The following is a 17,344-nucleotide window of genomic DNA, read 5'->3' on the forward strand; positions in this document are numbered from 1 at the left end:
AAACTCAATCAGCAATAATTATGCCAGCGTGTACATAGGGCAATATTAGCAAGTTCACTACCCTTCGTAGCTCCGCAATACGCTTAATCGAATTGCCTTTGGTAATGTAAAGTAACGAAGCCGAAAGGGTTATCTAGAGTGCGACCTCATTAATACGTTGCTCTCCTAAGAAGTTAGATGTATTCCGAACGCAAATAAATTTCAGCAACTACGAGAGTCCTGAAGAGAAGTTTCTTTGGAATTGTTTTATAGTACCCCATGGACTTCAACGCTTTCTCTTTCTCCCTTCATCTTTTCGTTTCTTCCTTTCTCGTCCTTTCCCTTTTGCTCTTGAACAGAAGAGCATATTCGTCACGCTCCCCGCTTTACTTTTTTTATCCCTCACTTAAATGTTATATTTCACTTGCTAAAAATTCAAGTGATCGATCATCGATAAATTGAATTTTATTAGCGGGTGAAAAAGCGGACCGCGTTCAACACTCGATACTTGATATAAGTCCCTCAATTAATCATTTAACGATTGTTTTGAAATGTGAATATTGAATTTTAACAACTTTGAGTGTTTCTATATGATGCTCAATTAAATTCCCCTGAATATCTTAAACGAAAATAAAACTGGTAAAATATCGTCGCGTATAAATAATATTCGTCTAAATTGTTCATTGCAAAAATTTTGATTATTTCTATTTGCTGCTATTGCACTGTAAGATAAAACTATATTGTATTTTTTTTTTGCGAATCGCATATTCGTACGCTGGAATTACTAGAAGCGCATCCGACATTAACCCCTTAAGGATCAGCATTCCCAAAAGAAATCAGTCGTTGTATGCTTTCCATCTACTCAAGAGATTCGAGCAAAAATGCAAGTTTAAATTAATTTCTAACAATTTTACAAACCGCGGTAAAATACATTGCATATACGTGAAGTTTCTTTTTAGAGTGTCAAATATGAATGAATAATTAATAAGCATTATATTTTATATCATATTAAATCATATTTAATTGATTGATAATCATTTTTGTTTAGAATTTGCATCTTACACTAATTGGAACGAAGAAAGAAGAACAAAACGTGTTTATTTTGATGATGCAGAATTGCTTAATTTAAATATTGATATAATTATAGAATTCTATTTATTTGATAAACATTAAGACATTAGACGCAAAATTAAAAGAGCAAAGTAAAAGTATTTCGTGTTAAGTTTCTCTCTGTTTTTATTGTTTTATGTTTCAGTATATTCCATTTGTCGAGATTTCCATTTTATTCTCTTCTAATATTTATTCAAATCTTCTTTATATTGATTTACGGTTTATGCCTCATGAAATGCACTTAACCATTGGCTTTATTAAGTAACTTCTATATGCGTTCCGTGTGAACTTCACACGGAAATTGAAAATGACAACTTGAAGCAAAGGTATAAAATTTATAACTCGCAAGATATCCTACGTTCTTATCTTTTGATATTGTTAAATAATTTGAAACTATCTGTCAACCGATAATCTATTTATTGCCAGCGACTTTTGACTTTATACGTATAAAAGTTTCTCTTTTCAGAATGCTCGCGTATATGCATTGTAGATCGCTATAAGCTACATTTTCGAAAAACACATTTGTTTGTTAACGTTCAATAAATGTGCTTGTAACAATAGTATACAATAAATACTTTTTTCGGATTTCCATCAAATTCAGAAACCTGTGAATTTACTTTGACGTTTAGGACATATGCAAACATTTGAAATTTTCTAATAAATTTGTATGTAAAAATTACAAAAAAGGATTTAACCAAAGCTCGCAGTACGGTCAAAATTTTACTTTCATCGTCCAATAAATGTTCGTTTTATTTTAGCACATTTTGTTTAATGAAATGCATCAAACTATGGTTATGTAATAATTATACATATAAAAAATAAGTTAGAATAGGAAGAATTTAAATACTATAATATTTGTGAATAAACGCGTACCCAAATTCGATTTTCCTAAAAACGATGTCTCCAACGCGATTCATGATTTTCGACTTATTGTGAGCCATAGAACTTTCTAGATTTCACGTGTATCACAAATTTTGAAATATCACGTTTGGATATGAATGATTTGTAATCCTATTAATTATAAGGGATCTGAGATTCTATAAATACTCTGCTATCTTATTTACATAAAAAATAATCAAACGATAATGTCGTGCCAAACTTTCTTAGTTGTCAAACATTCAGTTACGTCGTAATTACTGTCACCCACTCTGTCATTTTAGTATTTTCTCAAGCATTAAATAATGATCGTAAAGTTTTGTGCAGATTAAGCGTTATCTACGAAGTTCGATATAATTTGCCACAGAAACGTGCTAAATTAAACGAAAAGTGTGGCAAAAGAAATGCGTTAAATCACATAATCGACGTGAGAAAAGTTCGTTTCACGAGTACATATTTCGTTTTTTGACTGTGAAACTTTGTTGATTGCGGCATTTTTGTGGAATCGAAACCCCTGCTTCCAAAACCTCAGCGTACCAGTTTTTCTTCGTGCACGCATGCACGTCTTCGTCTTATTATGTTTCTTCGTGCAAAGGCATAAATCATTTAATTCGTTTCCTCTCGTCTAGAAGGCATGTTCGACAAATTTGCAGAATGTATAAATTATTATAATCGGATTGTATCGCGTCGCGGTGACGTCTTATCGAATCGTTTACTCGCATCTTCGCTCCTTCCTCGGATCGCACTCGTGATTTAAATGGCTCTTAATCGTGTCGCTGATAGCGGACTCCGTATTTGCCAAAGTATCACTTTTCAGCATTCCCTCAAATGCTTCAAGATGCTTATTTACGATCCCACAAAATCGACAAACGCGAACAGGGATCGTATATAAATGTTGGTATTGCCTCCGTCGCGACAGTTTCAACGTGCTCCCTCGACATGGCAACGATTAGCGCCGATTCGTCTTGCTGTTTGACCGACTCGACCAAGTCGCAGGTCTGCTCCGTCAAAGAAAAACCAGTCGCTCTTCTGTCCGACTCTGACATCAATAAGATCGTCGAGCGAAAACTTCTCTCGAATAACTTTCGCGTTTTACACTGGAGTTTGGATAACTTAGAGGAGATAAATGGTTTCTTGGGCTTGTACTATACTCTTTCCGTTACGGTGAAAATCGATGACAAATCGAAGCATTTCAAATTCTTTGCGAAGACACCGCCACCAATCACCAGTCCACAGTACGATTTTCTAGTCCGCAGAAATACGTTCAACAAGGAAATCGTTGTCTATAGTGAGATAGTGCCGAAGATGGGCATTGGAAGCGGTCCCAAATGGTTGCCCGATTATTATTTTGGCAAGAATAACGTTATAATAGTTTTGGAAGACGCCAGGCAAAACGGATACGTTATCCTGGACAAATATCTGCCGTTCGACGATGAACACTGCATTCTGCTAGCAAAGACGATCTCGGTCTTACACTCGAGATCCTTGATCCTGGACGAGAAGCTTCGCCGTAGTACCGGTCAAACGATTTGTGACCTTTACGGGAAGTACCTGGAGGAGGTGGCTTTCATCGAGAGCGATTCGGCGGCGCAGAAGTATCTCTCCTCGTGCATCAATGGTGCATGTACTATAGTTGATATGAACGAGAAGCTGAAGGACGACGAGGCGACACTTATTAAGAATTGGATAACCAAGTGGGTATGGAGGTTACCAGAATTGCTGAAGACGTCAAATAAATTCAGAAACGTAATGTGTCACCGGGATTTATGGTCAAATAATATCATGTTTAAGAAAAACTCTAGCGGTAAGTCGATCGGGTGTTACCTGATAGACTTCCAATTCTTGCGATATTCTCCGCCAGCGATCGATTTTGTGATCTGTTTCCTGTTGTTGACCGATCGTGCTACTAGACGTCGATGCAACGAGTCGCTTATCGACGTTTACTGTGACACAATGAAGAAAGAATTGGCTGCGGAAGGTCTAGATGTTGAGGATTGCTTACCTCGCGCGCAATTCATCGAGAGCTGCAAGGACACTCAAAACCTGGCATTGGCATATGCGGTCGCTAACTTGCAAATAATGTTGCTAACGCGACAAGCGGTGGAAGAATATTTTATAGAATCTATCGATCAACTGGAGTACGTCTTGTACGGTGATCAACGCAGCAATCTCATTAAAAATCAATGCCGCATTATGAAATCCTATCAGTCGCGTATTAAAGACATAATAGAAGAAATTAGAGAGTATTTGGCAGCTAATCCAGACAAATACTAGCGGACGAGAAAGAAAAGCACGGCTCATTGGTTGTTTCTTTGGCACGTTGGTCATTTGGTACTTGTATTGTCGTCTGTGATAAAGTGTGATTTTAAAATGAGAGCAGAAGAGAGGTTGTTTCTACGATTCTACGATTCTACGATTTGCCGATGAAATGATCTATTTCGCCTTCTCGTTATCCAACGTTATGGTACAAATATTTTATTCGAAGGATTTAACGCAGCCACACGCGTAGGCTCGTAATTTTGTTACACGGAGAATCGTTAAGAAAGCGAATTTTCTACTCAAAACCATTGTGTGATACGACGCTTTGCCGGCTTAAACGACGTCATCGTTCTCCGTTAGGCGAACTTTGTCGTAAAAGGGAAAAGGGATTACGGGTCGTAATAAACTTTGTAGGAACCCTGCAAGAGGCGGAAAGATAGGAACCTCTAATATTTAAAGTAACTTTTCGCCGTAATCTTAACTCCTTACAGACTCAATACAGCTCATGGCTGCCACGAGCTGTATCGTCTTTTGTATCAGCGAACGTCGAAAAATATGGCATCATACTAATAAAATAAAGTCGCTTTTAATGGATATTTACATTTTTCTATGCACAGTATATCTAGTTTAAATATACTCTAACTATTAAATATACGATAATATTCTTCAAATGGAAGTTGCCTGATTTAATAGAAAAAACTTAATTGAATATTTGAATTCTTTTTTACATCGTTGTTGATAAAGTCTCGATATCTACGTACTTTTCTTCGATGGCACTATAATGTTTACAAGAAGCATTTCTGCACACCCTTATTCCTTTTTTGTAATCGTATGAAAGTACTTCTAAATAATATGAATTTTATTGTTTCTTAACTGTATTTTAGCCAAAGAAAATGGATATATCGTATGTTACCTACTATTTTTCATTTTAGTAATTAATTGTTCGTATTGTTCCTTAGTTTCCTCGTATTTAAATTTGTGCAATCCTACGAGCATTTCATGGATCAAGAGCATTTCAGAATGTTGAAAAATATTTAATGTGGGGAAGGGAACAGTCGCATTCAATTGTTGACAAATTTATCCTTGTGCAATAATCGAGCAACCGATATTCCTCGTTCGCGAAATGAGGAACACCCAGTTCTATTCAATGGCCCGTAATGTTATGTCAGATTAAAGCAGAAGTTCGTTTTACTGCCGGCAATTCGAAGCAGCCGTAATCGCTTTTATGTCGGGCTAATGACATAACCGTGAAACGTAAATTGCCCTACCTATCAATGACAGGCTTGATACTATTCTATTGTAGGTACAATAATGCATGAACGCGTTGTCATTGTTTCCTTTCAACTATCCCTCTATTTTCACCAACTGGTACATTTGACGTATTCGATTTTTTCAATCCAATGAAGTTGCGTTAGAGTTTGTAAGCTCTTCCTTGGCAGTGAATACACAATAAACAGAAAGATGAATGTGACTGGCCTATTATGTAGCCTTCGTTGTATTAGTACAAACACGAAATTATTTTACACAAACGAAGTATTCAAATTATAAAATTCCTCCTTTACGTAATGTAACATGTGTTTCCTGTTGGTCGGAATTTCCGAAAGTCAACACGTTGCTTTTATGTTAAAATACGCTAGAAATCGATATTGTTTAAATACTAACATTAATTTATCAGTTTGGTCAGTTCAAAGTTTCACAATTTATGTTTTCATTTCACGAAAATTAGGTAAAAATTGATTATATTTTTTTACGGAAAGTACAGCATTGTTACAAATATTGTTTTACGAGTACAAATTACGAGGTTCTGTCAGCATGATTTTATCTGAAATGGATGAAATTATAACGCTACCGCGTTATAGTACAGAATATAAGGAAATTTCTGATTGAATGTGATATTGTAACAGTGTAATTTCCAATTTGTGTGATAGTGTAATTTAGTATAATTTCCAACAAGAATACTAGTTTGCGTAAGAAGTTTGTTTATTCCTGTTCAAAACAGGTGCATTACCAAGCAACAGCAGTTTGGAATCTTATACACGTAGATGTTGATTTCTGTAATGAAATTAAATCTGGTAAATCTAAAAGTATATAGCGAAATTTGTATAAAGTTAAACATAAATAACTAGTTAAACTTTATTCCATAATATTATTAAATTTCCTTGTAGAAAAGGAAACACGCGTAGATGCATATAAATAGCTCTTATATTAATTAATATGTCCATAACTATAAATATACCTGGGACTTCTTTTATACAGTATCTTTCTTACACAGTACCTTTCTTACACGATCTACTTTTACACAGTTTTTTTCTACACGGTTTATTTAACACGTTTTGATTACAGTTATGCAGTGTTTTTAACGCGTTTTGTTTACTGCATGTTACGTCGCGCGAGATGGTCCGTGCGACGTCTCTCTCGGTCTGGCCGCCAAGGCCTACCCCACGTTACACTGTCCCGTAATAAACCCAAGGAACCACCATAAACCGAATCTTTTTAGCTTAACTTCTATTCATATAAGTATTGTCGGTTTATGGTTTGGATTGTCCTTTGAACGGTCCTTGGGTTTGTTGCACGCTCTTGCTAATTACGAAGAAAGCGGATGTGCCCAGCGAAATAGCTAGTTTTTCCCAGGAACAAGGACACCCATGAGCCACATCTGCAGGAGACTTTCTCCTCGTATTTTGTTTCTTAACATTGGCTATAACCAATGGGCATCGCGGATCGTTACCCTCACTTTTCTACCGAAAAGTGTAAACAACGAATCCGCGTTCTTAGTTCAAAAGGGGCACACCCACACCGAGCTTTCCTCCTTAATAGTACGAGACGTGTCTGTTACTGTTCTATCATAACTCGGGCAGTCAAGTCTATTGTTCTATCATAACTCGGGCAGTCAAGTCTATTGTTCTATCATAACTCGGGCAGTCAAGTCTACTGCTCTATCATAACTCGGGCAGTCAAGTCTACTGTTCTATCACCCCTCGGGCAGTCGAGTCTACTGTTCTATCACTTCTCGGGCAGTCAAGTCAACTGTTCTATCACTCCTTGGGTAGTCAAGTCTACTGTTCTATCAATCCTCGGGCAGTCAAGACTACTGATCTTCAAATCGTCTCTTCATACCTTCGGGTCAATCAACTACTGTACTTTCCGACACGAGGAAGTCAAACGACACGACGAAATCAAACAATTCCTGTCCACGCAACAAGTATTGTAAGCTGGTGTAAATATATACATATTATATAACTGTAGACTACAGTTGTATTCAAAAACAAACACCCCTATTATCCCACAAGAAATAAGGGGATCGCCCTGCTCGTGGTGTCGATTCTTATAATCGTAACGGGAATTTACGACTCCCGTTGACGCGCTTCAACGCGATCGCGTCTCCCCGCGACTGGACGAAAAAACACTGCAAATGTTATCAATCTTGAACGTTCTTCACGAGTTCAAAGGGATCTGAAAACTTGTATGACTTGTTCGACAATTATTAAAAAGAAAAAACGAAATAGATGTCATTGTAGTTGATACAAAACGATCGAACGAAGAATATTTCGAAAGCGACGAAATTTGATTTTTTTTCAAGTAATAAGAAAACATGTTGCGATATAATAGAGAATGACGATGAGTAAGTTTTATGCTTTGTTACAAATCAATTGTTTCACGACTTTTTTTACGGCTGTTTTGTGTAGTGTACGCATCCACCGTGTAAAAAGGGTCCCAGGTATTATTTGAAATTTATTGTACTAATATATACACTAATATATATAGTATTAACGCTGCATCGTAATAATTCTCAGAAATAGTTGTCACTATAGTAGAATTATCCTGCGGGTCATACGATTCCAAGCGATCAGTGCAAAATTACCATTGCATCGAGAGAAACGTTGTGCTAAGCTTGTTAATCACAGAAGCTTACTATTTCTCGTGTGCTCATTATACTTCACAGACCACAAGCTTTCCATTGAACGATGTAGAATTATCATCGATCAGCCGATAGCATTACGATTCCATTATCTGCATCTGTGCCGAACTCGACCTGACTAACCCATGCTCGTTACCAAGAGCCTGCATCTAACCGTAATCCCACGATTATACTACTTTGTGAATATTATCAGTACCTATGGAAAAGCTCGTTAGCTATAGAATTTCTAAAAAATTCATTTGAAACATTTCTGTAGACCGTTTTAATCGATTGTAGTTACAGTGAACGACTTTATTCGTTTAACGCAGATTCGTTTCAAGTAGATATGGTATGTACGAGACGTGTAAATAAGAATGTTCGCCAGAAATAATTCGATGTATGACGTAACTACATTTTACAAATTTTTGTTTCATTTTTCAGGTACAAAATCACCTGAGGGGCAGCTTATTCGTCTTTTTAGAAGCTACGATAAAGTAGTAGAAAAAATATGCGGTGCTATTTCAAAATTTTCAATTAACTTATTTTCTAATTTTCAGTGAATATCAGCAATTTCTTTTTGTTGACAAAGTTTAATAGTTACGAACTATATTAATAGTTTGTTTCTGATTTCTATTTTACTTCTTCTCGATTGTCATGTTATTGGTTTTTACGACAGAAATCGTGTATACGTTGTATTTCGTCGTGACCGATGTTTCGTAGATGTTGCGGTCTGCGTCTTGAGGGCAGATCTGAAACAGTTCCAAGCGTTAAGGAATATCACATCGATAATACGATAAGAAAAGTATTTGAAGTAAGCTCAAAAGACCATAATTCCTTGTTTGGATCGTATGGAAAAAGTCTGAATTGCAATCTCGATGTAATGCCTTTGTAACCTTGACGTGAAATTCGATCGACTGTCGGGGATGTTACGGCGGAAAACAAAGAAGCTAATGATATTCGACGGCTCGACGGTACATCCGTTTGCGAAATGATCGTGAGCTAAACTGGCGCGTTGCGTCGATTGCACGAAATCTCGTGGCTCGTGGAGGCGGTGGCAAAGGGCGCAGGCGTCCGGCGTCTGGCATCCGGTGGCGGCAAGCGGACTCGGATTTTCTCTAGTGTCGCGTCAACTGCCGCTGGAGAGTCGTGTGCGTTACACGCTGTTACCTCTAACCACCCCGTTTCGCGTGGCTCCGTCACGTTTTGTTGTCCGAAAACAAGTCACGTTCGCGGAAACGTCCGATCTCATCGCGAGTTTTGTGTCGTTGCCGTCGCTTCGCGTAGATACAAAGTGTAAATCCCAGCGATCGTGCAATCATTTCGCGGTTGTCTTATCGCTTGTCGATGGTTCCCGCGATCATGTCGCGAACATGACAGGGCAACGTGTCGTACAAATCGTTACAACTAACACGACGATCCTTTTCTACGTTTGACTGTTGTTCGTCCTAAACGAGTCGACGTAGTAAAGAATAAAATAGTGTCCGTTTGTGTCCATGGCGAGTGTATCTCTATTCGTTCTTTGCTGTAATTTTGCTACTTTTTACCGGCATAGAAGGTAATTCAAACGTCGCGATTGAGCGAGTGCGTAAAGGTCTATTCGGTCGAATGTATTCAAGCGAGCGTTTCAATCCCTGTTTCGATCGTGTTCAAGATTTACAGTCTCACTGCCGGTTTGTTGCCGATTTGTCGTAGAGTGCCTAGTCAGTGTACTTGGAGGAATTCTGATGAACGGTGTGTGAAGGGAGCAATTCGGCAAAGTGCGTTTAGTATGAATTGGTGCAAAGTGCAGGCTGTCGTGTATTCAGCGGAGACGTCGCCCGGCTGTGAAGGAATGCTTGTATCGGGCGCCGAAGCATGAGGGACGTCGCATCTTTAACGTAATGGTAAGTGCGCTGAATTTTTATTCGCTGGATTCTTCGATTCAAAGCCGGGTTCGTCTATCAATAGTTTGGTTAGACGCAATTCTCTGGACCCTGCAACTGGCTGGAAATGTTGAAATCGCACATGGAGCGGGCATAAATCTTTCAGGAAGTGTAGCATTGCATACCTAGTACGGTGGTAGAGTACTGTTTGTGTTCGTTTTCAGGACCATTTCGCGTGTCATTGTTGTTTCCACGAGACACTTCTGTACGAATAAAAAATTGCAACAAACTTCACATTGCGTGTGCAAGTCCTCGTGAGTTGTTGCGACCGCCCAAATATACATGCTTCGTTGAATTGCATACGGTTGCGATTTTTACATTTCTTTGTACTGTCGTGCGTAAACCGTGTAAAATATCGCAGTCAAATGGCTTAAAGCAACGTTTGAGCATTGGTTCGCGTGTACCTCTTCTCGTTTTCAGTTTCGTTTTTTTCTTTTTGATACTGGATAGTACTTCAATGTCCGAGTTTCGGTTTTGTCTGCATCGTTTCATAGTAAACTCGTCGGCTATAACATTGACTTTCCAGATTAATGTTTCACCGGTATGATGCGGTATTCTTTTATGGGATTTTCCTTTTATCATTGGAAATAAAATCACGAAATAACGGTGATTTTACTTGAAATTGCTTCCAAATACATTTATCTTTCGAAATGACGTGTATGTGTTGCGGAGGGTTACAGTTAGTTTAATTAACTTTTTCAAGAAAAAATAATTTTATTTATAAATGTAATTTCGTCACTTTGATTCATTATGTTGGCATAAAATATAACTTCGTTTTAAATTTCATTATTTGAGCAGTGCCTTTACATTTTTGTTTAAATTCGAATAATGATAGTATAATAAACATGTCAGTTGAATGAAACGATATTACTTATTACGTATAACTGTAAATTATACTTATGTTAGTTAAAATATGAAATCGTCATAAAGGTATGTAACTTTTTTTCAAGAACTCTCTGTGTTACGAAGCATTAAACGTAGTAATGGCATGCAAATGATCGTTAATAAAGAGTAGCGTAAATTACGACTTGTTTTCATTATTACATTGTTCTTCGACATTAACACAAGTAAATTGATTTAAGGTATTTTAACGTTTATGTATAAATAATGGGATTTCATTATACACAGCAAATTCATTTAAGGCACCAAATTCAAAGATGCAGTTATTTAACGTTACAATTTATAGTCTTTAACCCCTTGATGTACGATTTAATTCACATTATCTCGTCATTGTATACTTTGTATACAACGATATTACTACTATTTGTGTACATTGTTGGTATTACGATGACGAGTCAGACTCGTAAAACTCGTGAACTCAAGGTGTTAAATCATACAGTAACATATTTTGGGACGTTTGTACGAAGTTTCGTATAGCAGAAGGTTTATAATATTTTTCGAATGTATTAAAATAATACTTCTAATTCAAACATGTATTATCGAAAACGGCATAAAAAAATATATAAAAATGTTGCATTCGCGTGTAACGGAAAATATAGCATTGTTATAACTTTTAAAGTAGGAACAAAAACAGAAACATTTTAATATTACCTGGTTCAATATCGAAGTATTCGTTATTAAAATTCGATCAATTTATGGGATTATATAGTACGCGAATATCTCGTGCGCCCAAGGCAAAAAATAGGATACGAACAGTTTTTTCCCGATTTACTTTAGCATTTAGTTTATGTTCGGTTTAAAGTTTTTGCGAATGCGTCGAGTTTTTCTATCGAAAGGGTTGGCTCGTTGTTTCTGTGAAAGTATAGAAGAGAAAAGGAGACAATCAGCCATTAACGGCATGTGTCGAGGCGCGCAATTTACATACATACCTGAGTATATGTTTGCCCCAGGTCAGACACAATGGCACCCACAATTTTACTCTATATGTATATTATCCCACTTTGCGTCATGCACATCGATAACCTGACACCTGAACAATCTGGATCGATCGTATCAACTGTTTAATTTAATTGCTTTATACTAACTGCATAATGGAAGAACGATGCTCTGAGCATTGACCGAGGACTGGTTTGGTTGGTTCAGCAATTAGCTTAAATATCGCTTACATTGACATTAATCGACGTATCTCGCTGATGCGAAATCAATTGTATACATTAGCCATTTTAAATGAACCAAGCTTGTCGCTCGTTTTCATACCTTCTTTCTTTTCTGAGTAATTTAAGATACCTGTATACTTATTACATAAACTGAAAAAGGACATTTTTTTATTCTCTATACATATATGGATATGTATACAAAATTAGTATACGCATAATGGATATAATTAGCAATATGCAGCCAGATCTTAATGTTCGAATGTTCTTATTATTCCATTATTTGCCTTTGTACAAGGGAATTTAATTTAACTGCTTCAAAGGAATTCTATCTATTACATACATACACATATATCTTTTTCATTTAATTAGTCTCTGTTTTACTTTGCGCCCGAATTTATTCCATTACCTTTGTGTAATTACTATTATTACACTGCACATTTTTCTTATAAATTCTGCGAAATAAATTGATCTAATAAGTTATTATGCAGCAAATTTTAGATCGAGCGAAAATTCGAATTAGACTCTATTAGCTAAAGCATCGAGTAGATTAGAATACGTGGTACATAGTATATAGAATAGATTTACCTGCATGTGGCAAAAGTTTGCACGTACGATGACTTTAAAGTGGTTTCAATGTTTACTTCGTCGCATGGCAAGAGGCAAGGTCTCATACGAGGCAATTTAATTATCAGAATGCGTACTTACAATCAATAGTACGTACAGCTTTGAAGCGAAGGCGGCTGAGTATATGCACATGTGTGAAATTACAACACTGCATTATCCAAAGCACAGTAAACTGTGAATCGCGTTTGATGCGACACTAAAGATTTATAAAAGTTCTCGACTGTAGTAACATATCCAGTTTTATATTCTCAAACAGACGCCCGATAGGCGTGTTCTCGCGATTTTTTTTCTACACGATCGGGTATTTTTTGTGTAGAACAAACATTAAGTTGAAAATTCAGTTTAGTTCCCTCGTCAACCATAATCAGCACAGATGGCTTTGTAACCCTCCCTCCTTTATGGGGTTGTAGTTTTCTTACAGATGTCCAATCGCACTCGTACAATGACGATAAAACTCGTCACAGCTAATATACTTATATTCAAAAGTGTCAAATCGATGATTAATTCTGTTACGGTCCTCGAATTTCTATATTTCAATCTTGCTCTGATGTTAGCAAACGAAAAAGATTTTGAACTTTTCGAAGTGTTCAAAATAAAATTGTCTGTCAAATAGAATTTTTTGATACTTTGTTCAAACCTGGAATATCTTTTAGCGTTAGAAAAATACAGTTGGATCGTAAATGACAGGCAGAATGCAGCAGGGTTAATTACGTTTCAGTGGAGAACTAATTAAAAAGTTGTTCAATTTTTCACCGTTTCCAATGTTCGTTTTGTCATTTGAAAATTAATCTTCGTCTCAATCTTTCGTTTCATGCATAAAAAGTGATTTCACGAGAATGTCGAGTAACAGGAGAAGAAGCGGAAGAAAAGGGAGGACGGTGTTGCATCTGGTTCGACTTTCAATTGAAAAGTTTCGCGGTTTCGCGACAAAAGGCCGTCGTTCCGTCGTTTACCCAAGGGTCCAGGGATATTTTTCACGGGCAATGATTTATTCGGTAACCGGCAGGCCACCCCTACGTGATATCGGAGTTTGCGCGGCTTGATGCGCGCGCGAGTTCCCGCACACGTGACGAGAATCGCCATTCACGCGCTTGTCGAAGTACATTTACAAGCGTTGCACTCGTTGCAGAAAGTTCTTGAATTGTTGTCCCCGTTCACGCCTTGGAAATTGATTTCCCGTGTTCGTCCCACGTCATCTGCCATTTTTGCGCGCGTTTCATTGCCGCTTTGAACCGATATTCTTCATTAAATGCAAATATATCGATGAAACAGTGAATGGAAAAACGTGATGTCTCCCTGTGATGACGACTAATTAATAAAGTTGTGTTAACGAGACGTTGTACGAGCGTTTCCTGTGGGAATGAATTTTTACTGGTTAAAATTAAATTTGAATGGTAATGCGTTACACGTATTAACACGCTAACTGCCACGGTGATCATCGATGACCGCGGTGTTTTTACTACATTTTTTAGGATGATTAAAGCAAGATATATTTCATGGACTAAAAATTTCTCAACGATGCGAATGATTTAAATGACATTGTCAGAGAAAAATACACGCAAATACGATATAACATTTTGCAAAAATTAAATGTTATGGTGTTGTATATTTCAATCTATCGCGGCTATATAAAATTCACGCAACAGTCAACGTTTTGAACATTACAGAGTCGAGTTACGCTTTAACAGTAACGCCACAGAGTACTATTAATCAACTTTATTTATTATTTAACGATGTGAACGTAATATTGCTTCGATGTACGCGTGAAATATGTATGATTACAAACATGTTTCGGTGGTATCGTGCAAACAATGTCGCGTAGTTCCATTCCATTCCATTTTGTAGAGGCATTCGTCGTTTCAGGAATGGAGAGATCCTGCGGGAGAACTTATTCTGCAATGTAAATATATTCGGTTGTTTATACAGGCGCATGGCTAAACGCGTAGAAAGTGTTTAGCAATTTTAGCTGGTTGTCAAGTAAAGCTGTGTCAATTTACTTTGATATCTCATATGCACCGGTATACCGCGTGATGTGCTCAATACACACGTTGCAGCCCCTCGTGTGCATGCGGCGTTCGAGATAAATGGGGTTTGTAAACTAATAGCGTCAAAGCGCGTTTTTGGTATTTAAATTGCGTTAGCCGGTTAGCAGTCGAACCCGTGAGATATTAGTTTAATCATTCTCGCGCGTTCCAATATTTTAATTAGAGCGAATACGGATATCGGCGATTTAATTCGCCTGGAAATTGCCTAACTTTGTCCCCGATATTACGCCAATGTAAATTAACGAATGGTGGTCGTTCACAAATTTTTCCTATTTTATCTTGTTAGTTTTATCATTTGTTCGAAACGAAGCGAAAGATAGAGAATAGTTGAATTTTAAAATAATTTTTCTGTCGGAGCTTTCTTTCTACTTGGCGCCTATAAGGATATCCTTCGTCTGTAAATATTAGTGTAATTTGATAAATTCAATTATTAATACAACTTGCAAAAGTGAATAGATAATAAATTCTATAATTCATGAATTATAAAAATATCCAATATTTGTGAATTATGAAACAATATAACTAGTACACATATCTCTTCATATATCTTCCTTTTACAATTGATTTATATAATCTTGGTTCAGAAACTCAAATAAATTGATAGAAATTATTTTTTCAAAGGTAAGTCAATTTGACGTTTCTGTGAAAGCGTTACATTCTCTTTTACGGTTAAATGCGTCTGCATATTAGTATCCAAAAATATGCAAATCAAATACGCGTGTCAACGTGTCGTGCAAATCGGTTCGATATGCATGCCTGAAACGTTTGCAGCAACGTGCGTTTACGATGACCGCACATGTTGCAACATACAAGTACGAATGGTAGAGATATACGTTTTCTTAGCAATTCGAACGGTTCGTATGGCAGAGAAGAAGTCATAAACCTCGGTCTGTGTGTAGTACGCTTGGCTTCGATCGCCCGATAAATAATGCTGCCACTGAAACGTAAATTTTGGTTCACGCTAAGTTATAGAGGCGCAACGAGTGCATCGTTCGAAGTTAAAAGTCAGCCGGCAACTGTTCACTGTGAAGTCACGAAATATTGCAAACGAAAGAATCGACGGTGTTTGGTCGAACCAAATCATCGATTGTTGTTGCTTTATAACGCTTTGTTAATTCATGACAAGCAAAGCAAAGGGAATTAGGTCTTAAAATAATGGATAAATGGGACTCGGTAAATGTGATTCCTTCAAATTGCTTAATAATTTAGGAAATTATTAATTTCTTTTATAAAGACGATTGGCATTTCAAAAAAAGGTAAACATGTTCTTTCTGTTCAATGATATGAGAAATTCTTAAAGCATAATTTAAAAGAAAAACTCATTATGCGTTCGGAAGAAGTTAAGAACGAGACGAGAGTTACATTATTATGCGTCAGTGTACGAGATATTTTATTTTGAGTTTCACAAGTATACATTCCGTACAAGCGAGTGTCCGAAGTTCCGTTGTTTGGTGCTATCGTCAAGGGATTCGATCCTTTGAGAGTGTACTCGAACTGTCGTACATGCGGAGATCGGTCGCGCAATTAGGTTCATAATGGTGTGTGTGTGTGAGAGTATCGGGAAACTCCGGAAACCACCCTTATGCTTTATACATCGACCCTTCTATCCAAGCGGCAAATTAGCCTTATAACGTTGCAATTTGGAAATATTACTTTTAATGTTGGATTACCTTTATAACGCGTCAGCAAGTTTTATTGCTCATTACGGACAAACATTACGATGATGGTAAATCATTGGAATAAAGTTTACTGCGTTGTAAGAAATATCGACAACACCAGCATCCTTGACAATGATTTTTTTTTTTTGCTACATAAAACAGAAAAATGAATTGATCATAAATTATTCGTGGTTTGCGCTCATACAATGTTGCGAAACTTTTTATTTGCAGCACAATTTTTGAAGATGATGATGTCGCAACCATGCTATCAACTACAATGAAACTCTGTTGTATATTCTTTTTGAAAGAAAACACATCTTTCCAACAAGATACAGAAATGGCTGTGGTTACGAGGTAACTAACTTGTAGAAAAAATTTCCATTAAAAACTCTTCTGTCTGATTACACGGTTCGTAGACAGAACTTTTATCTTGGAAAAATAGCTCACTACAAAGCAAACCTAAATGTTCTCTCGCGTTTAAAATCCGTATTCCTCAAGAATCGATATTTTTCCGTAAGAGTTTTTAACAGATATATGTAACATTTTCGACGTTTTCTCCAAGCTATTGCGAAACTCAGAATCTAGAATTTCATTTAAATTGAATTATTTTCTGTGACAACGAAGGTGGACAATGAACTCAAGAAAGAAAACAAGCAACTGGAAATTGAATTCAACTGGAAGACGATTTAACTAAATCGCAGCGAGAAGCAGCGGAAAATAAAAATAAAATTATCTCTTTAAGCTATCTTGATTCGTGGTATCGCTAGAGAAGTTCGGCAAAGACTCCATGATTGCTTAAACATTATAACTTGCTAATAGTCGACTGGGCAAGGTGTTATTATGAAAACGACTATTTGCAAATTGCCAGCTGGTAAAAACGAACAGTGCGTTAAGGAAAAGAAAATGAAGACGAAAG

At 36.9% G+C, this 17,344-nt stretch overlaps 2 protein-coding genes across 2 annotated transcripts in view; both read left to right on the plus strand.

Moving 5' to 3' along the window:
* The first annotated feature begins 2,855 nt into the window (after positions 1-2,855).
* On the plus strand, positions 2,856-4,818 carry LOC139990614 (uncharacterized). The gene has a single exon (XM_072010008.1). It carries the CDS (start codon positions 2,905-2,907, stop codon positions 4,237-4,239), a length of 1,335 nt encoding a protein of 444 aa, XP_071866109.1. The 5' UTR covers positions 2,856-2,904; the 3' UTR covers positions 4,240-4,818.
* Positions 4,819-9,258: 4,440 nt separating this feature from the next.
* The window catches only part of Sol1, a 531,756-nt gene continuing 523,670 nt past the window's right edge, over positions 9,259-17,344 (plus strand). Inside the window, exon 1 of the mRNA XM_072010125.1 lies at positions 9,259-10,005. Within this exon, the coding sequence (XP_071866226.1) occupies positions 10,003-10,005 (3 nt within the window). The 5' untranslated portion in view covers positions 9,259-10,002. The remainder of the gene's footprint in view (positions 10,006-17,344) is intronic.

This window comes from Bombus fervidus, chromosome 9 (genome assembly GCF_041682495.2).
Source record: "Bombus fervidus isolate BK054 chromosome 9, iyBomFerv1, whole genome shotgun sequence".
Classification (NCBI taxonomy): Eukaryota; Metazoa; Arthropoda; class Insecta; order Hymenoptera; family Apidae; genus Bombus; species Bombus fervidus.